Below are 22,520 nucleotides of genomic sequence, written 5' to 3'. Positions count from 1 at the left end.
TGCTGTAGTGATCTATACAGGGTATCATTTTTTACAGGTTGACTAACATTAGATCGTATTTCTCTGCTGACACAGGAGTTTTAATAATGAATGCAAAATGTCAGAGTGTGAGTTAAACATTTGGGTGTTTGAGAGACATTTTTCCTAAAGCTGCACCCCGGGAAATTCATAATGACAGCTGAACCAACCCCTTGATGATGAACATAATCTTTGAGGCTGAAATCTCCAGGAAATGCTATTTGGCTGATTGATGTGTTCCATTTTACACACAGGGTCACATGGTAAGCATTTTAATGTTTTAGGCATCATTCATTTATCTTGTATTTCATGTTATTTAACCACAGTCTAATAACTTAGATAACTAAAGCTGATTATGGAAAACACTGACACAGTCTCTGATCTTCAACGAGGAGATGGTCTCTCTGGGGAAAATAATATATATATATATATATATATATAAATATATTGTAATATTTAAAGGAAACACTTTTTTTACTGTATAAACCAGAAAGAAGGGACAACCTGCTGATTCTGTGTTTCCCAGCAGGCGTTGCACAATCTCCTGCAGCTCTACAATGTAGTCCGCCAAGTCTTCTGCTCTCAAGGTGACGCCAATTTCAAAGGGCGCACTTATCTGGTCCGAAGAGAAAAAAAACACAAAGCTGCAGGATTGACTGCTGGGAGATGGGCTGTATTTGTTTTGTATTTTTCCCCAACTCACTGTCATGGTTTTGTCCATATTGGTTTGATTTGGCTCCTCCATGGCTTGGCGACCGATTCTGGAGGACTTCACTTTGTTCTGTGATTTAAAAATGACATCTCATCATTGTTATGAAATAATTTCCACTTAAGAGGTTTAATTAACATAAGAAAACCTCCCTAATTCAAATGGCATGGGTGAGGTACAGTGCAGAATAATGTCACTGGTTGGTTGGTGAGTTCACAGTCTAAATAGCTGGTAGAGTTTTAATTTTTAGTCCATCTTAAAGGCTGAAAAGAAAAAACATGAAGCATTGAAATATTTATAGGTTATTACAAGCGTTAAAAAGAAACCAACGCTGAGTGAAGTTTTCATAAAGATTTTATAAAAATGTAGTTTAAAAAAAAAAGATAAATTAGGACAAAGTATCTCACCTGAGGTTTCTGTGATGGGCTGAGGAAGCTTGAGCCCGCACTGGTTGACTTGCACCACAAGGTCAAGGAACACAAGAGAAAAGCCAACAGGCAGGTGTTTCTTTTCAGAAGCATGGTGGAAGAAAAACGTCTCCACTGCTGGATCTGCTGCACACAGTATGAAGATGTTGTCTATTAAAAATCAGCTCTGATGCTTTTCACCTGATTCTGATATGGATCTAACTTTCTTTGTTTTCTGTCCATCTTCGTACCTTTATATACCTTTCATCCTCCTTCATGCTGGTTTAAAAAAAAAAAACACTGAACACAACGGTAACAGGATGTTGTGTGATCATATCTTGGTAACATAAGACTGCTCAAATGTTTAATCTGATAGCAAAGTGGGCATTTCTCTGTTGTGATCTGATATGAGGTGTGATGGACATCTTATCAGTGGGCTATGGACAGAATAGTATTGCAGTCACAGACTTCTACAGCAGCACTGACTCTCAGGCAAGAGCTGTAATAAAGTTAGCAATAATCTAATGTTTGATTAGACAGGAAACTTAAATTTATATCAGCATAGTGTTATCATTACATCAGTGCTCAGCTGGAATGAATGCTACTTTAATATCTCTGAAATAAACAAATAAACCAAAGTAACTGGAGCGGATATTGACACAGCCATGTGGCATTTGATTTACAAGGATTTTCACTCACATTTACATGCTTGTGTTGTGTAATTGTGCTTTCAGTGGAACTGTGATGGTTCAAAATGGTTTTTAGTTTTTAAATCAACAGCCTACCAATTGACAAAATACACGAAGCCTAAAGCATCATGCATAAGACAGTATGAAGGACAGTTTATATGAAATGGAAAAACTTGCATTGGTCAGACAGCTACTCCAAGAAGTGTAATTACATTTCTTTGATTTAGGAAAGTAATCTGTATTTAATTTTTTTCTTATTTAGGCATCACACCTATCATATGGTTACTCAATACTTTGTTAGGTACACGTGTCCAATTACTCAGCACGATTATCTAATCAGCCTCAACTCAATACATTTACCCATGTAGACAAGATCTAGACGACCTGCTGAAGTTCAAATGGAAGATCAGAATGAGGAAGAAAGGTGATTTAAGTGACTTTGAGTGTGGCATGGTTGTTAGCACCAGATGGCCTGGCCTGAGTATTTCACAACCTTCTATAGGGTTTACAGAGAATGGTATGAAAAAAGAGAAAATAATCATTGACTGGTAGTCAAGCAGTAACTCGGTCCCTCGTTACAGCCAATGTGCACAGAAGAGCATCTCTGAATTTGCAGCACATTCAATTTTGAAGCAGATGGGTTACAGCAACAGAAGACCGCACTCGGTTTCTCAGGATAGGAAAATGAGGCTGTGACATTAAGATGTTCAGGAAATAAACAATAAACAGTCTGAAAGCAAGGCAGCACGGTGGCACGGTAGTTAGCACTGTTGCCGCACAGCAAGAAGGTCCTGAGTCTTTCTGTGTGGAGTTTGCATGTTCTCCCCGTGTTTGCGTAGGTTCCCTCCGGGTACTCCGGCTTCCTCCCACCGTCCACCGACATGCAGCTTGTGGGGATAGGTTAATTGGATAAACCAAATTGCCACTCGGTGTGAATGTGTGAGTGTGAATGGTTGTCTGTCCCTGTGTGTTGGCAGGGTGTACCCTACCTCTCGCCCTATGACAGCTGGGATAGGCTCTAGCGCTCCCCGCGACCCTGAAAAGGATAAGTAGAAGCATGTATCCATCCTGTCTCATAACAGCAGATCAGTCTGCAGGGGACATTTTTGTCCCCCTCAATACCAACTGATCATCCTTTAATTTCCACAGCTTACCTGAGTATTGTTGCCGACCATGTCCACCCCTTAATGAACACACTGTACCCATCTTTTGATGAAAACTCTCAATTTCAAAAACAAACCCCCCCAAACACTTTTGGGATGTGTTTAATTTTCATTGAGGAAATGGTAAGTTTATCCAAAAAAGCTTCTACCCAACAAGGGTGCAGACACTTTTCTCCTAAACATATTGAAATTGTGTTGGATTCTAAACCTTGGATTAATGCCAATAGCCCTGTTGCAATTAAAGCAATTTTCATAACTATCTCGCACATAAATGCATATAATCACCCATAAAGCAAAAAAGACAAGAAAAAGAAAACTATAAAACTACTAAAAGTCGTGCAGGAGGGAGTCTGCACGACTTTTTTTCCCTTCCTTATAAAATCTGTTTTCCTTTATCTAGACTAGACAATAGTCATCTCATTTTATTTTAGTTTATAGTTACTTTTTAACAAAAACGGTGAAAGTAAGAATGAACGTTTGAAACGGAAATGCGTGCAGTGTCGGAGAGACGCCACTAGTTGGCTGTAAAGCGACAGTTTGGTAGCAACAGAAATACCAACGAAGAAGTCGGACTCCAGCAAACAGCAACAAACTGGAGATTAAGGTGTAGGGGAAATGGATAAAAAGAAGAAACCTTTAGACGTGACTGCTTCATCGGTGAGTTGAATGTACAGGCAGCTCTTCAAATATTTGTTTGACAGAAACTGTAGACGCTTAAGCTTAATTATACGGATAAACATAGCTAACTTACTCTCATGGTTGCTAGCAGCACATACAACGAGCATGGACTGTATTTAGAAGAAATACATAACGTTTGTTAGTTTTTTTTTTCTTTGGAGAATAAACAGCTAAACCTTAAATTTCGGTTTTATTTCGTGCAGCTAGTGGACCTTAAAGCTGAGCTGTACAGGAAACAGGAGCAGTTCAAACGGCAGAAACTTGGACAAGAAACTTCTGGAGCAGGATTCAAAGCAAAATCAAAAGATAAGGTACAGCACGAGTGATTTCTGAACGTTTTTTTATAATGGCGTGCAATGACTGACTCACGTTTCTAATTTTCCTCTCCACATGTTCCTCTGCAGAAGCCCAACATCTGGAATAAACAAAATGCGGGTGTTTCAGCAAGAGCTGCTAAAGATGCAGAGCAGCTGGAAGAGGAGCGGAGCACCATCGATACAGCAAGGTGAGTTCAGTACTGCTGACGTTTTTCTGTATAACAGGTGGACCAAAACCTCTCACAGCTTTTTTTCTACTCTCTCGACAGGCGTAAGTTGGAGGAGAAGGCGAGACTCTACGAACAGATGACTAAAGGAGACTTTCCTGGTTGGTGAACTGTTTGTGCCTTATGTCTGCTACAACAGCATCAAAGTGGGCATACTTTGTATTTACCTTGTTGTGTAACTCATCAGATGAGGAGACGGAAGGGCTGTTCCTTGTTGACTTCACCCAGAAGATTATTGACAAAAAGAGAGAAACACTTGCCCAGAAGGAGAAAGAGGACGAGGAGCAACTCAGCTCATCACCCGTCCCTCCTCCTGAGAACCCGGATGAAGAATGGTAACTTCACATTGATTGCATTCATCAATATTCAACTTGTGCTGGCATCATATAACATATCAATATTAGGCTTATATGTTTTCCAGTATTTGCTAATACATTATGTTGCCAAAAATATTCACTTGTCTGTCTTGAGTGGCATTCCTTTCTTAATCCATAGGGTTTAAGATAATACTGGCCCACGCTTAGCTTCATATCTTTCAGCTTTCCACAGGTTTAGGAGTGAGTTTATGGGAATTTTTGACTATTCTTTTAGAAGCACATTTGCAAGGTCAGACAATAATGTTTGATGAGAAGGCCTGGCTCATAGTTGGCACTCTAATTCAGCAGTGGTCAGGATTCTGTGCAGGCCAGTCAAATTCTTCCACTCCAAACTTGCTCATCCAAGTCTTTATCAACCTTGCTTTGTGCACTGGTGCTCAGTCATGTTGGAACAGGAAGGGCCGATCCCCAAACTATTTCCACAATATTAAAAGAATGAAATTGTCAAAAATGTCTCAGTATGCAGAGTTCCTTTCACTGGAACCAAGAAGCTGAAACCACTGCTGTAGAATCCAGTGGCAGCTGCTCGGCCATAGAAACTCATTCCATTATGCTGGCTACCCACTATTCTTGAGCTAATCTGAAGGCCACGTGAATTTTGTAGGTCTGTAGCGATTGACTCTGCAGAAAGTTGGCGACCTCTGCACAATGTACACCTCAGCATCCGCTGACACTGCTCTGTGAATTTACATGGTCTACCCCTTCATGGCTGAGCTGCTGCTGTTCACAGTTAGTTCCATTTTGTTATAATACCAGTAACAGCTGAGTGTTGAATATTTAGTAGCGAGTAAATTTCACAATTGAACCTGTTGCACAGGTGGTAAGGAGCTCCTAAGAGCGACCCATTCTTTCACAAATGTTTGTAGAAGCACCTGGGGCTTGCCACCTTTTGTTTTTAGAACAGAAGAAGCCTCTTGTATAAGAGCTGAGACATCTTCACAAACTTAGTTCAGTTTTCTAGACTACCATGAACTGAATGATTGAGAAGCCAGAAAGTTTTTATCAGCCACTATATGCAAATAACAATTTTTGCTCTGCGAATATAGAAGGAGTGATCAGACTCTATCACTGCTTTTTGACATTACAGATAAACAAAAGGCCTTGTGGTGTTATTTGTCACAATATTTAAAAAAACAAAAACAACTATTTTTTTTCTCTGCAGGGTGGACTTTGTGGATGCTTTGGGACGATCTCGGCGGTGCATGAAAAAAGACCTGCCAGACTTTAAGAAAATGGACCAAGACCTTCAAGGGAAAGGGTAATTATTTATGTATTGTGATTTTTTTTTTTTCTTCAAGGATGGTAATGAAATATTTGAAACTCTTAACTCTTTTGGATATGCCTGGTCCCTGTAGAAAAGCTTCATCAGACAAGACATTACTCTCAGAAGACATGCGACGAGAGCTGCAGAGGCAGGAGTGGGAGAGGGAGGAAGAGGAGGCAATGAAAAGGCCTGTTGGACCGATTCACTATGAGGATATCAGACAACAGGGTTAGTGTCACAGCAAAGAGCTTTGAGCCCTTACATCGTCTTTCACTCAGTCAGCCACAAGGCGATTTGTTTGTGGTTACAGATTAGTATTGAGCCTGTGTCATCTTTCCTCATAGTTGGCTACAGAGTTAATGGTGATCTTGAGAGTTTGAAGTTAGATCTTTGTGGGTTTTGCTTAATCGCCACTGAATTCTTTGCCAAATAATATATACCAAAAGAATTTATGGACTGAAAATAAGGTCTTTTTTTATGCTACGCTACACTTTGAAACAGAGGAAGTTTGGTTTGCAGGTTTGAAACTGTTGTCTTACTGTTGTTGTTCTTATCTCAGAGGCTCGGGACCTTGGTGTGGGGTACTACGCATTCTCTCAGGATCAGGAGCAGCGGCAAAAACAGAGAGAAACTCTGGACATGCTTAGAGATCAGGTGAGCTATTAAACACATGTAAAATGCCGGCCCAGGACAGCATTATGGTTTCTGATAGAGGGATGGACATATAGATATTCTATTCATCCCAGGGGAATGACTGTGTTATAGCAGCAGCATAAAGAATAATAAAAAAAAAACATTGATAAAAGCACCACAGGCCCATATTGAAGGCCTTGTTATGTGAGGAAGTGCAAAATTGTACATACAAGAGAAAGAGATAATTTGATAACAATGGAGAGAATTAATAAAGGAATTATTTAACTGTTTACAACACTGAACATTTATAATGTAATAAAAATATTTAGATTGTGATTGTCATTTAAATTAGATCCATCAGGAATTATTTATTACTTTATAATCTAATAAGTGTTTTATTCCACCTGTTCTGTCCTGCAGACTACAGATCAGCGCACAAAGAGAGAACGACTGAAGGAGAGGAAGCAGGCCATCCTACAGGCTCGACTAGCCAAGGTAAGGCAGAGGAAGATGAAGAAGGCCAAGCTGGATGGTACAGAGGAAGAGGAGAAAGAAGAGGAGAATGAAGGTTCGGATCTGCACGGCTGTTTGTGTAGAAAATTTGTTTGCAGGCTTCAGTTCAATGATCGCACGAATGCTAGTAAGAACAGTTATGAATTCTTGGTTTCAGGAGAGGAAGAGGAATTTGAAACAACAGGGACCTCCCCTCAACCAGAGGAGTGCCCAGAGGTCAGCATACTCAAGAAGGTGGAAGTGGAGATCCAGGAGAGGAGAGACACCAAACCAGGAGTTCCTCATGTCAGAGAGTGGGACAGAGGCAAAGGTAAGTCTCATTTAAAAAAAAAACACTTTCATGTTATGAATATAATAAATGTGCTGTATGTTTCAGCTAGATAACACGTTAAATAGGATGTTTTCTTTTCTGTCGATGATGAAGTTAATTCATTATTTAGATACAGCGGTTTCTGTGTCATGCATGCTGGGTCACTGGCATGATTTAACTGGGACCCTTGATTCAAACAGAGACATTGATATTATTAGTAACACTTGTTTGTCCTTCTGTAACAAATCAAAATGTGTTGTGAAAAACCCAAAGTTCAAGTCCCCAACTGATAGTTATAGTATAATATACAGTACTCCAATAAAAAGACTATTTGGTTTTCCATTTGATGAGCTCACACTGCTTTAGGCTGTAGTAATGTTGAGATGTGTATTTTTTTTTTTTAATTTGTGGAAATTATTGCAAATACAGAGCAGAGCAACTATGTTTGCAGATGAAAACTTCAGAGAGTCTCATTTATAAAACTGCTAAAAGAAGTACAAATGCACAAAAGCTGAAGATATTTGTGTGCCAATAGTCAGCGTTCCTGTTATAGATAATAGACCACGCGGAAATGTGTGGTCAGCCTCATACTCTGCCCTCTGCACACCCACATTCAGCCAACAATGGTGACGCCAAACTCCTCATGACATTTGATGCATAGAGAAGAGCCAGGCCCCACAGTGCTCATTGCTTGTATTTCCTTTTCCTTGATCTGCATTATGAACAGGACTCATAATGACTGTGTGAGAGCTTTTATTGACTTAATGCAGTCTATGAGCAGGTGGTGAAGGCAAGTCAGGTCAGGTGACAGTAAATGTCAGAGGTGACTGACTGCTGTCACAGTTGCACTGTTGTTGCACTTTTATGCAATTTGTTAGTGCTCCTTTGCTCTTTGAACCAGGGCTGATAATCACCTTTAATATCAGGGAAAGGCAAGTCTACAACTATCTATAACTCCAACTGAGCTGTGCTCCAAAGTCAGCCTCTTCTGACTATAAAAATGACTACCACCAGCTGTTCATCCTGAAGTGTCCAGCTTCTATTATTAGCACAGCACAAGTGGATGGAAGTAGTTATTTATTTGCATCCTTCTTCTGCCAGTTTTCTGGAAATTCCATTCATATTTGCTTGGCTGTTTGGATCAAAGCCTAGCTAGTTCTTCTAATAAATTCAGCACCATCCAATAATAGATTGACAGATTGGCTTTATGTCACTTTTAGGTGGAGTTTTAAGGATCAAGGCACCTCTGTTTTCTGGAATGTAACCTCCCTAACATTAGCTTTTGTCTTTGTTTCCTTTCAGAGTTCATGTTTACTGAGTGGAAAAGTCGGCGTCGGGAGGAGCGGGATACTGAATTTGCACCTCCGTCTGCATACTTTGCAGATGACAAGAGGCCGAAACCAGGAAAGTATAAAAATGAGGAGAATAAATCCAACATGTCCTTCAAGTGGGCAAGAGCTCCAGGAGGAATCTCTGAGAGCAAAGCAGAACCACAACCTCGGTCTAAAACTGCATCTTCACCTCCTGAACCTCAACCAAACCCTCCCCCGTCTGCACAGCCACCGCCCTCAGACAGCTCGTCGCTGTCGGCTCCCCCCTTTCATCCCCAGTATCCCCCTCACCCGCTATTTTATCCTCCATTTCCTCCTCCACCTACTCCTCAGTTTGCAAGCCCACCTCACCTCCTTCCTCCATTTCCACCACCGTTCCCACATCAATATCCACCCCAGTATCCACCTCAGGTGCAGAGCCAGGCGCAACCTGCAGGTGACAGCCAAACCCAGCAACTCCACCAGGGCCCTCCTCAAAGTCTGGATGACATGTTGTCCTTCTACAGGAACTCCACCTGATGTCTAAATACTGCTTGATGTGTAGTTGGGTCATATTGTGAGTTTAAACACTGCTCTTTTTTTCTCGCTCTTTGTTTATAGAGTAAATCACAAAAACAATAAAACACAATATGTCAGCTTTTTGGAGTTTAGATATTTAATAAATATCAAGAGTGCATCATTTGTGTTTGTGTGTATTTTGGTCACAGAAGGGATTAATGATTAATTTCTGCTCAAGCACTGCACATGAATATCAAAACTTTAATCCAGCTACGAAGAATGACTGAGGGGATGTCATGCAATGCCTTGTTACTTCAGGGTCAGAGGTCAGGCAGAGACCAGTGACCTGAAGCCAGCTGAGATCTTCTGCCTTGACCTGACATACTGAAGTTACACCGTTTTCTGGAGAGAAATGATCAAAAATGAATTGTCATCGTGCAGGTGACTGCTGTTCAAAACCCCACAAGGCTAGCCGCTCTGATCGAAACTGTGGGAAGAGCGGTGAGTGCACTGAACGAAATATGGGAAAGATCTTCGAGGAGCTCACGGCTCTTAAAAGAGAGACCAGTGATGGACATTAGGACGAGTGTAAAATGGATGCAGTTCGTTCGACCTAAACCAGTTACCTCCATCTCTAATGCGGCTATGCCTCCACCCCTGACGGCGCCAGCTGCTTGAAGGTTGACGTTGACGAGAACAACAACATTCTTCCATGAGAGACGATAATGAGAACGAACTGACTCTGCCCTATTCATCAAGGCCACCTGCGTAGGACTGTTGATCTTTGCCTAACAGGCGAAAGGACACACACCCCGACACGCACACTGATACTGATATGCACTCACCACACTCCCTTCCCCGGATGCTTACCTCGCTCGATGGAGACAGCGGCTCAGCTGGAGGCGCGAGGAACTGCAGCGTTCGCGACCGCTGTGTACATCGGCGTAATCCCCGCCCCTATGGTGCTTGTCTGTGTTTCATGGCGTATAGTGTGATGATCTGTGCTTCTTTATGTGCTATGGAGTTTCCTGTTTTCTCCTCATGATGACTCCCTTGTTGGAAGTCATCATGGGCAGAAACCCCCTTTTTTTTCTCCTGAACTTTGCCCCTATATGTTACATATCTCACTGTCTACCCCTTTTTTGCTCCCTAGCCGGACCTGTCTCCCCAATGTAAGTTTGTATATTATGTATTGTCTGTATGGTCGACTAGGTCTGTCATTTCAGCTCCTGGCAACTGCAACTGACAAATAAAGCTTATCCTATCCTATAAAGTTAAAACCATTTGTGGGTTTTTGCTTAGATGAAGATCAACCGTTCTTTTATGAGTAACCAAAACAAAAATCCTGCTAAATCCTTCCAAGGGGTTCATAAATTTTTCTTGCAAGAGTATATCACAAAATGATTCATATTTGTGTTTAATGTCAGTCGGCTCACGGAGCTGTTTGGAATCTGGGAGTGTGTAATTTAGTTGCAGTATATAAATATCCACCAGATGGTACCACATACACTTTTATGTGAAGTTCAAGTGACGGTTCATTGATTTCTTCACTATTCCTTTAAGAGTTGCAGTAGCCTTTGTTAGTTGTTTATTTACTGAGTATTTATTAAGGAAATTCTTATGCTTTGTCTCAAAACTGGCTTCGGCATAGCATCTTCTGATGCCTCAATTTATTCCTTTGCCAATCCAAACTGGGAAACCTTTTTTTCTCCAATCTTCTCTTGGAAAAACATGCTTGAATAAAGGTGCAGTTATGGTGAGCCTGTGTGAATATTAGCCTCAGTTTCCTGTTCTTATTTGACAGGAGTGGTCTTCTGCTGCTGTGACCCATCTCTAATATTTGATATGTGCAATCATACCTTGGCTATGAAAACTGTTTATTTAAGTTACTATTTTGTTGCTATGAGCTTGAAGTAGTCTGACCATTGTCCTCTGAGCTCTGGCATCAACATGACATGTTCACGCTGAGAACTACCACTCACTGGATATTTTCTTTTTTTCACACCGTTCTCTGTAAACCCTTGAGATGGTTCTGTGGGAAAATCCCAGAAGAGGAGCAATTTCTGAAATACTCAGACCAGCCTGTCTGGCACTAACAACTTAAAATCACTTTTTTTTTCTTCATTCTGATACTCGGGTTGAACTTTAGCAGGTCTTCTTGATCATGTGTACATGTCTAAATCCAGGCCATCGTTCATCTTTGGAGAGAATTTAGCAGAGCCCAATATAACAACTGCTCAGCTAAATAACCTCACATCACTGTTATGGGAGTGACTCAAAACTAGCTTTAATCATGCTGATTGACTCTGAATGCGGGCTGAATGCAGGCTGTTACATAAAAGCATCTAAAATTACCCTATAACGGAGATTCAGGCATGCAGCATTACGTTACAAAGGACAGCACTTCTGCCGTGGGATAATGTTGGTTTACATGTGCTGAAACATAACACAGACGGTTATCAGTTTTCTCATTCTGACCTCTGACCCTGTGCAGCTCCACAGAAAAATCACAACACACCTCACCAGGGAGCTATTCAAGGGATTAATAAAAAGCCTGATTTACCACTTGACCCTCATCACCCTATTAGCCTTCCAGTTAGATATTTGGCCTGGGTTCTCCCTCCCTTGTTTCCTCTCTAACGAGAATGTTAGTTTGGCGCATTGTGTGTTTTGTTGATCTCTCCAACACATATTGGGTTTATCTTCCTGTTGAGGTAGATTTTTGACCCAATTGTAACCTTAAACATGATGTTTTTTTTCCTCTTTTTGTTACTCTAGTCTCACATTGAGTCCATGCACTCTCAGACAGCTGAAGCACTGTGTCACTGGTAGGTAGATGTATTTGTGTGTGTATCTCTGTCAAGCATGTGTTTGTATGCACTGTTGAAGCTAAACTGGTGCCAGGTAAATTTTCTGCCTGTGGGGTGACAATATGTTTCTATAGTAACAGGACCTCACAGACTAAAAGTCATATAGTGAGTTAAAGAGCAAAATAATAATTTATTTCCTCCCACATGGTTCCTTTTAATGGTATCGCTCAGCTGGTTCATTTTTTTGGTCCAGACTGAAATAACTCAGCAGGTTTTGGAGTGATTATCACAGACTGTTTTTCCCAGGATATTAAAAATGCTCTGGGTTTTTCTTCACAGCCACCATAAACGTGATATTTGTGGCTTTTAGTGAAATCCCTCAACAACTGGCCGAGTTTAAATTTGTCCAGTACTTTGGTTTATGACCAGATTTATGCAAACTAATGACACTTAATCAGCCTCGGCTTCCACTGTGTGCTCAGCAAATGTTAGCATGATAAAACACTAAGAGTAATATGTAGATCATAATCAATCTAAATTGCTGAACACCAGCATCATGTTTCAGGTGCACGGTCATTGTAAGCAAATTAGTGTGCTGATAAAAGGATTAAGCTGGAAGTATCACTCACTCTATATAAACATAATTAAGGTAATAACAATAGTGACATGTATAATCTTTGGACAGTCTGTTTATTGCCAAAAAAGTTGCCTGTGAAATGAAAAAACAAACAATCAAACTAGAAAACAGTGATTTTCATTTTGTTTTTGTTTGTATGTCATCTAAAGCTTACACTGACTGGCCACTGGTACACTTTTCAACTGCTTGTTGACACAGTTACTCACATGCTAAAAACTAGACACAGTCAAGTCAAGCTGCTGAACTTCGAACTGAGCCTCAGAATGGGGAAGAAATTAGACTTAAGTGACTTTGAATGATGACTTTAATTGACTGTGATTGCTGGTTCCAGACATGTCAGAAACTCCTGGTCCTCTCCGGATTTCCCCACACAATGGTTTCCAGGCTTTAAAGAGGCTGATTGGAAAAAAGAGAAAATGTCCAGTGAGCACCAGATCCCTGCGTGAAAACTTCTTGCTAATGCCAGAGGTCAGAGAATGGCCAGACTACATCGAGCTGAAATGAAGGCAACAGCAACTAAAATAACCACTCGACACAACCGAGGTATGCAGGAGAGCACAAGACATCAAACTTTGAAGCAGATGGGCTGAAGCAGAAGAAGAGCACACCAAGTGCCACTCCTGTCAGCTCAGAACAAGAACCTGAGGCTACAATTCACACAAGCTCACTAAAATTGGACAACAGAAGAGTGGCAAAGCATTGCCTGACCAGATTAGTCTCGATTGGGCCAGAATTTGGCTTAAAGAAAATGATAATGATCCGTCTGTATCAGAGTTCAGGAGTGAAATGGTATGGGGAATGCTTTACCGATACGGTTTTGGGCCCCAATACAGCTAAATATTGCGTAAACATCACAGCCACCCCATTACTGTTGCCAATCACATCCTTCCTTTTATTATCATAGTGATCTTCTGGTGGCTGCTTCCAGCAGGATAGCACACCATGTCACAGAGCTCAGATCATCTCAAACTGATTTCCTGAACATGTCAGTAAGTTCCCTGAACTCAAATGGCTTCCACAGTCTCCAGATCTCAATCCAGTGGAGCACCTTTGAGTTCTAGTGTAACGGGAAAATTGCATCACGGATGTGCGGCTGTCGTATCTGCAGAAACCGTGTGACGCCATCATGTCAATGTGGACCAAAAATCTCTGAGGAATGTTTCTAACACCTTGTTAAATCTCTAAGACATGTCTAAAAGCCCAGCACGACCAAGATGCACCTAGTGGTAAATTAAATGTGTCAATGTCATCAAATTTCAAAATCAAAGTCAATATTTCTCAGTTTCAGTCACTGCTGTCCAAAGTGAGTGGCTCCGAACACTGACCACGACTAATCTGACCATACAGCCTTAACTGAGTGGGCCAAGAAGTAAGTCAGTGCCTTTTGTGTGCAGTTTTACCAAAGACTGAACAAGATTTGACTTGCTGACTTATCACTTTAATGAATCTAATCACTTATTAGGGACATGAAGGTGTGTCCTGCTGACAGATCTGCCTTTCTCTCAAGGATCAGCCACACTGGGAAATCATTTCTGTATTTCTGTGTGGCATTTTAATTCTGCTCTGGGTGAGCAAAAATGGCAATCAGCCATTTTCTTAATGGACAATAAATGATCTGCACATCAAGGATACTTACAATGCACTCTGATGTTTTTTTTCCCCTAATAATTTTTTGGGGGTAAATCAAAAGCATTAAGTTTCGCCAACAGCCACACATGTGTTGATGCAACTATGAAGCCACTCAGTGCTGAAGGTTGCAAACTGGGGGTGATGTGCACCACTTTCTCAGCGATGCCCTCTAGACTTGAACTGATGATCTAATCTCTGCAGGGCCCTGATCCAGAGAGGTGGGAAGAGAAGGTCTGTCCCCCTGTTAATGCACTTACACTGACATAAAAAGCAAACCAGGCCAGTGAGCTGCAGCGTTTATCCCTTCTACCTGCAACATCAAACTACTGGCACTGGGAGATCAAATAAATCCTCTCCTCGTGCTCCAGAGAGGTTCAGATAAACTAGAGCAGTGCAGAGGTTTCACACTGACTCTTTGTATTAAAGTTTGTATAGTTTGGAGCTGATCCTGATTATTATATTGATATATTGAGGCAAACATTTTCTGTGTCCTCAAGTCTGTAATTAATCGAAATTGATCAAATTAGATTTTTTTGGCTTTGTAGTGGAGATACTAAAATCAAAAGTGCAGCTACAGCCACTTGTTCACTGGGAAGAAGGGAAACAGCTGGCCTGCCTCTGTCTGAAGGCAAACTCTTTGTATAATTATTATTTACTTACTTCTTGGCCATGAGCTATATACTTCCTGAAATCTCACGGTTTAGCTTACACTACAACGTCACACAGGTCTTTCCAAAAATCTGTTCACACTGTACCGGCATTACTTTAGTTAGGCCCAGGCGAGCTGTGAGCTCAGACGACACACCGGTCTTTGGGATGTTTTTAATCCTCTGGGCAGTTTTATGATGCAGAGTATCAACAGCACAACAGGGGACTAAACTCTCAAAATGGAAAAGCAATCAAACTCATAAATTGTCAGTGCAGGACACACAACTGCAAGTTCACTGAGCTGGATGGAGGTTTGGTAATAAAACGAAACCTTCATCAAGAAGTTTTTTTCATCAAGAGGTTTGTTTTTAAGGTTTAATGTAAGGGTAAGAAAGGAAATAGCAGGGTTTCCTTGAACGGTAATAAGGGATTACGTTTATTGATTAATGACATGCACATTTGAACCAACAGAGACATTTAGAGACAGTGACAGATTACTGAAATTGTTATATGCAAAAAATTGCGAAAGAATGTGTCAAGTATTGGAGATTTTCTTTTACATAAACTGAAGTTTCTAAACATTTGACTAAAAAATCAGATTAAAGTTTTAAAGATATGCAGAGAGCAGGTTAAGATGGTAAGCACACATTGGTGTGTGTGTGTGTGTGTGTGTGTGTGTGTGTGTGTGTGTGTGTGTGTGTGTGTGTGTGTGTGTGTGTGTGTGTGTGTGTGTGTGTGTGCTCACTGAGCAAAGTTACTTAAAGTTGGATCTTCACTGGAGTCATAAAACAATAGGGGGGCCTTTTTGTGAAGTCCAGCAATCCTGAAAGAGAGACTGGTGGAAAATCTAAAATTCATTAGAGCTTATTATGTTTAATTTCTGACACGTAAGCATTTTTATGCCTCTAAAATTAATTTCACCTTCTGTAAAGAAGGACAGCAGCTTGGTTTCATTTCCTTTCAACAATCCATGATTCCTGCTTTGGGATCCGCGGCGTTCTTCTGTGTGCTTATCTCAGCTGTGGAGCGCTGCAGGAGCTTCAACTTATTTGATTCCAGAGTCCTCCTAGAAATGCCACATGATAGAAATTAATTGAAAAGTTGCAGGGGAACAGAAACAGAGAGATAGAAAGAAGAAAACACAAATCAGAACAGGCTTCATGCCTTTGTTTTACCACTGTTGCTACTTCTTCTCGCTACAGCTATTACAAAAGAAATGGGTGAAACTCATGCTGCCCCACGGCTTGATAAAAATGAATAGCAATGGCACCCAAACAAAATGTGTCATTAGAACATCCTTTAAAAAAAATCTTCAATGAGCATCATCTAAAGATAATTAATTAAAAAAGAGAGCTCCATTAAAAAATAAATACAACAACAACAAAGAAAAAAAAATTAAATTTGTGCACGGAGCAGACAATTAAATCACATTATTAGCTCGACATCCCACACTGCTCAACGGGAGCACTGCTTTGCTGCTGTAGGCTTCCTTAATGGTTCATCAGTGAACAGTCTTACACTTATGTGTATTGCCACCTCCACACCATGAGAGGATGTGCTTCAGATGGAGGCCCGGGTCGCTCTGTCAGCATCACCCCACGGTGAGCTGTAATGAGTTGGTGAGCATAATGATAGCTAATGCTGCCACGGCTACTGAGCCCCTCTTGCCACAAGGCCGTAATGTGCTCCTGCTGCGCTGTGTCAAACAGCCACATGTAAAACAGACTGGTGCCAGTGAGCTTGATGGCAGGCCTGCTGCAATGTCTCCCCAGCAGCAGATGGATCAGAGAAAGAGGGGACAAAAGGGCCGTGGAGTCTGTAATGACAGTGTTTGGCTGCGGATCACATCACGACTTGGGGCAGCTGAATTTATGTTGTTAAATAACACCTCCTGCCTCCTCTGATCACATGTTGTTAACACGGGGGTGATATCAATTAGAATTTTTCAGTTCCACTGCCAATGCAACCACTCGGTCCTGATACTGCTGCTTTGTGAGACGTATGGTTAAGAGACTCATGGTTGCATCAGCTGACTAAAGTGCAGTCAGTATTAGTATCCAAAAAAATGCCATAAGTACTTCTAACAAGTCAACAAACTGCATTCACTGTCCTACTTGATTAAGCAAACACTTATTGCTACCCAAAAGTAATAATGAAAAAATTAATTGTACATATAAATGTCCCTGGTTGCTATTACATTGTGTATAACATAATTAGACAATTAATTCTGATCCATCAGTGTACCAGCAGCATTTGAGTGCTGTATGAGGGACCACAAAGCAAAACGACTGGGAGAAACGGATTTAATCTTTTCATTAATATGCTTATGTTTGTTTGCTTTTAAGGTTTGAAATAAATGAATCAAGTCCAACACAAGAACCCAGGACTTTGAGTATAGTGTATATGAGTAATATAAAGGTACAGAAACCACACTGCTGGGTGACATGTTTAAGATGAACAGGGATGCGTTTTTCAGTTCATCACTGTGGTGAATATTAACAGACATACCAAATCAGTCTGCATTAATCTTTAGTCAATAATAGTCCTCCTTGAGTAAGTTTTGGTAAAGCTCACTGAAAACTGCTAAATAGTGGGCTTTTTTCTAAATTAATAATATTTGTGACAATTTGAGCACATCACTCTGTGAGAAGCTCAGAGCCACAGACTCTGTAGGCAAGTGAGAAAATGCAGAAAAAGTGTATTTTATGCAGTTATACATGATTAAGCAGTATAATGCTATACTTATTTTTAAGTGATGTGATCTGATTTCCTTTTTTTGTATGTTTGTCACACTTGAATGTATCCTATCATTAAACAAGTTTAAATATCAGACTGTATATAATAACTGTATACACCTGATTTGAATCTATGGTAAAACTGATAGCTGATGTGTTTCTGTACATTTATGTCTTCACTTGTATTGTTGCATTGCTCCTGATTCTCTGGGATTTTGACCACTTTTCACTTTTCCTCTATTAAAAGAAAAGGTTTGTGCTGAATTCATTACTGAAGTTGTTTCCTTATAGAAGCAAACTAATGTGTCTGAGATGCTGAGGAGTGTAAAATGCATCAAGTGTATACAGTACTTCTGGGCTGAGCTGAGCTGTGAGCTTGGAGGTAGTTTGTCTCCTGGGCAGTGTATGTGTCGCCTGTCAACTCTCCCACCCACACACACACACACACACACACACACACACACACACACACACACACACACACACACACACACACACACACACACACACACACACACACACCACCCACTCTTCACGATGGTGGATAAAGATATTAGCTGGGCACTGTTGACATTGCATGCACACCCGTAATGGCCTCATAAATTCTGCTCATGTGAAAGGGGAGAAAAAAAGGAGTGAATAGGAAGGAAAGGGACTGGGGACTCATTGCAAGTCTACTCATTCTCCTGCTGCTCTAAACCACCCAGCAAGCTTTCTACCTGCAGTTAACAGATGCAGCAAATAGTCCTGCAAGTAGCATTTGACATTTGTGTTTACGATACACTTCAGAGCTCTGCTGCTTCATGTTGTGGTTATATGGTTTCTTTTTGGAATGTAACTCCTTTTTAAAGTGCTGCTAAAGTTCTTATATTACCATGTTTGATATTGTTTTAACAATCTATTATTCACTTTTACCCTAAAATGGCAAAAATAGTATGTATATTATATTTATGGATTTATTTTAGATAGATTTTGGGTATTTGATTGTATGAAAGTGGAAATTAAATTTGTGTGTAATATAGTTGAATAATGGTGCTGCCAGTTTTTGTCTTTATGTCTGTTCAGCTGATAATGTGCTGTGTTTGGACTCTGGTAAACTATTATTTGGTCATTACCTGTAAATGAAAGATGGATATTGTCACGATAACATCACCTACTTTTCTGCCATCCTAGGTTTTAAAACCAGATGTTAAGAGTGAGGGACAACCGGTTGGTATAAAATAGACAATAAAATATGCAATAAATAAAACTAGAAAGGCTAAACAAACAAAAAAAAAAAAAACGGACTAAAATTATCTTGACTAACTAATATTAACTCTGGTGTGTGTTTTTAAATGTGATTTAAAGTGGAGGACCAACTCATTCTATAATTTGGGGGTCACAGACCTTTGTTTGGTGTATATGTGCAGAAGGTCTGCCAGGTAAGTGGGAGCCAAGCTCTAAAATAAAAACTGCTTTATTTACTTCACGTAGGACCTAATTTTTTTTTAAATTAAAAGAAAAAAAAAGATTAAAAAAGACTTGAAAGTAATGATTACATTTCATGGAACATGTTTGTTGAGATCTGAGCTTTTCGTTGTTACTTTCTGATTATTTGTAACTTTTACTTTTGCACCAGACGAGTCAGCACCTGCTGGTTATTTGGAGAAAAAAAAAAGTCCTCCTTTTGCATAAAGCTCCATAAACATATTGCGCATATTAGTGTGTTTTAACTGCAACTGTCACACCAGCTGCAGTATTTTGTGAACTTTTACAACTTCTTGAGCCTCTGACCAAACATCTCATACCAATTACATCAAAGTAATAGACATAAACAACAAAGATCACCTGATGCTAGCTGGCTAGACAACTTTTCGCCCCTCCTACGGGACACACAGGCTTCAACAACACTTCTGAAGAAACAATGCTATAAGTGCATGTTACAATACACTATATGCATTATTTACCTTAACAAAAAAGGGGGCCATGTGACCTAATTTGAAGGTTTTGTGACATGTGGAAAGTAGAAGTGTCAGCTGAAAACTAAGTGTCTAGAGTCAGACTACTGAGTTGAATTTGATGGTGATCTATGGCAGTCAGTGACCTTCCCTAAATTAGATGCTGTAAAGAACGGAGGCGGTGTTTCTTGGCAGCAAAGATGTCACTCTTGCTAGCTCCAGAGTCACATGCCCAGTATTGATTGTTAGATCCAGGAGCTGTTAAGGGGCTGCTTGCATCTCAATGTGTCCTTCAGCAGAGAATTAATGCTACCTCTGTAAAACAGCCTCTTTCCTGCTGGATTTCACTTCATTATTAATTAAGCACAAACAACAGTTTCCGAAACCAAAGTAAACTAAAAGATTCAGCAGGCACAGATCAGCATTCTAGTCAATACTGCTGTATTTATTTGAGAATTTTGAGCTTTCACAAATGCATCTCTGTGGTAAATACGAGGCCACAGCCAGGAGTCAGTTAGCTTCATCAGGTAAAAAAGCACATTTTTACACATTTCAGTATGTATTAAACAAACTGGAAATGAAATACCCAAATCAGGGACATTAAAGGGATTTCATGCTTATAAGTTGTGAAATGGAGTCTGTGACTCAGACGCATTCCACAAATTCAAAGAAGGCAAGATGATGGTGTCAGTGCAGCTGCTTAATGCATGTTGTCTCAGTTAATGCAATGCAGCAGAGCCAATACTGTATATGAATAAGTACATATAGTACTCATTCAGAAATCATACTTGTTATTAATCTCTGGCTCTCTTCCACAGCATGTCTTTTATCCTGTCTTCCTTCTCTCACTCCAACCTGTCGCGGCAGATGGCCCCGCCCCTCCCCGAGCCTGCTTCTGCTGGAGGTTTCTTCCTATTAAAAGGGAGTTTTTCCTTCCCACTGTCACCAAAGTGCTTGCTCATAGGAGGTCATATGATTGTTGGGTTTTTCTCTGCATGTATTACTGTAGGGTCTACTTTACAATATAAAGCACCTTGAGGCAACTGTTGTTGTGATTTGGTGCTATATAAACAAAATTGAATTGAATTGAATTCAGAGGATGTCAGTTGATGTAGCAGATACACAAGGCGCCATGTCCACTTGGGTAAATGGTAAATGTATCCTTATTTCCTAAAGATGAAATACTCATAGAACTAAACCACATCAAACTCTTAGGAAATTTATGTATTCAAGGGGGAAATATGGGAGAGGCATAACCCATGAGACTTTTCATGAGTTTCACTCCCACACGAGACCATCATTTAATTAATTAGTTAATATATTGATTTTTTCTTATTGTTGCATTGCTTTAAGGACTTTGATTTTTAGTTTTTCTGTTTGTTTACTAAGAGATAGGGCAGAGAACATGGTGCGTTTATGAAAATATCCACATTTCTTTCTGTACATTAAGCAAATTAGATACTCTGTATCCCTCTAATATAGACACAGACAGATTTAGTCCAACAAAACGCCTGATGTAATCTGATTTAGTGTGAAACACTGAACATTTGTTCTCATTTTTTTCCTCACTTTGTTGCAAATCTTCTGGAAATACAACGCTTAAATAATCAAAGGAACACTTTGCAAACCCATCAGATCTCAGTGGGAAAAGACTCTATCTACACTGATATGGGTTTGGTAATATGTTATAAATGAAAGGATGCCACATTGTTTTATTAAAAATGAAATGATCAGTGTGGGAAGCATCACTGAGGTCCTGGACAGTCTGAGGTACAACCTGGCACTATCAGATGAATGAAATATATTGTCCCAGAGGTGTTCTACTGGATTTAGGTCAGGTGAGTGTGGGGGCCAATCAATGGTATCAATTCTGTCATCCTTTAGGACCTGCCTGCAAATTCTTGCCACATGCGGTGAACCTGCTCTAATATCTGAAAAGCAAAGAGTGCCGGTGGTGGCCTGCCAGTTCTGGTATTCTATGGCAAAAGCCAATCGAGCTCTATGGGGCAGTGGGCACAGAGCCCACTAGGGGTTGTTGGACCTTCTTTTTCTGATCGTGTGGTCAGAGACATTCACACCAGTAACCTGCTGCAGCTCATTTTGCAGCTCTGGCAGTTCTAATCCTGTTCCTTCTTGCACAAAGGAGCAGATTTTACAGCCTTGCCCAGCTTTCCTTGAGAGAAATGGTCTCCTCCATGCTCTTGAGACTGTGCTGGGAGACACAGCAAACCTTCTGGCAATGGCATATATTGATGTGCCATCCTGCAGCAACCTCTGTAGGCGCAAGGTATCACCTCATGTCACCAGCAGTGACACTGACCCTAGCCAAATGCAAAACCAGTGAAAAAACAGTCAGAAAATATGAGCAGGAAAAAAATGGCAATGGCCTCCAACTATAAAACATTTTTAGGGAATTGTCTCATTGTTGCCCCTCTAGTTCACCTGTTGTTAATTTCATTAACACCAAAGCAGCTAAAACCGATTAATGACCCCCCCCCCCCTCTGCTACTTAACTGACCAGATCAACATCCCAGAAGTTTAACTGACTTGATGCTTTACTGTGATTAAAAAGTGTTCCTTTAAGTTTTTTGGAGCAGCATATTTGTTTTCACTGAGCTATTACTGAAGTTCAGCGACTTGGCCTCTGCGTGCAAACACACACTGACATTTTATTACAGGAAACACACAAAATATTCAAGACAGAGTTTAAATTAAGTTCATTTTTTCTTTTGTTTTTTTGAAATGACAGTTTTAAAATTTTGCATCAACAACCTTATGGTCACAGTTTTCCTTTGTAAAAAACTATCCCTATTGTATACTTCTTGTACACTATTGTATGAAAGTTCTCACAGAAGAACAAAAACAACCTTCCAGCTGTGTTTTCTTCCTTGTCATGATGTGAAGGGAAACTAAAATTAGACCGCCATGACACAAAAGTTTCTTCCTGCATCCTATCAGACCCTGTCAGTTTACTGGATTCAGTGTTGCCA

The 22,520-nt window shown here is 40.3% G+C and overlaps 2 protein-coding genes across 3 annotated transcripts; one reads left to right on the top strand and one right to left on the bottom strand.

The window, feature by feature from the left end:
• On the bottom strand, nt 1-10,408 carry ghrl (ghrelin/obestatin prepropeptide). 2 transcript variants are annotated; one of them, XM_026168025.1, is made up of 5 exons: nt 10,005-10,408; nt 1,135-1,281; nt 722-799; nt 523-634; nt 1-422 (listed from the first exon to the last, which is right to left on the bottom strand). In XM_026168025.1, the coding sequence occupies exons 2-5, from the start codon at nt 1,246-1,248 to the stop codon at nt 403-405; spliced, it is 324 nt and encodes a 107-aa protein (XP_026023810.1). In that variant the 5' UTR covers nt 1,249-1,281; nt 10,005-10,408; the 3' UTR covers nt 1-402. The 2 variants fall into 2 exon arrangements, with proteins under 2 accessions (XP_026023810.1, XP_026023811.1); XM_026168026.1 differs by having other exon boundaries at nt 1,135-1,278.
• On the top strand, nt 3,498-9,315 carry ccdc174 (coiled-coil domain containing 174). The gene is made up of 11 exons (XM_026168022.1): nt 3,498-3,643; nt 3,868-3,975; nt 4,069-4,169; nt 4,251-4,309; nt 4,396-4,543; nt 5,748-5,843; nt 5,941-6,077; nt 6,409-6,503; nt 6,903-7,050; nt 7,153-7,305; nt 8,608-9,315. The coding sequence occupies exons 1-11, from the start codon at nt 3,602-3,604 to the stop codon at nt 9,153-9,155; spliced, it is 1,635 nt and encodes a 544-aa protein (XP_026023807.1). The 5' UTR covers nt 3,498-3,601; the 3' UTR covers nt 9,156-9,315.
• Nucleotides 10,409-22,520: the final 12,112 nt, after the last annotated feature.

Source organism: Astatotilapia calliptera, chromosome 5, assembly GCF_900246225.1.
Source record: "Astatotilapia calliptera chromosome 5, fAstCal1.2, whole genome shotgun sequence".
Taxonomy (NCBI): Eukaryota; Metazoa; Chordata; class Actinopteri; order Cichliformes; family Cichlidae; genus Astatotilapia; species Astatotilapia calliptera.
Note: the sequence above shows the minus strand (reverse complement) of the source record. Positions and strands in the feature narration are given on the sequence as shown.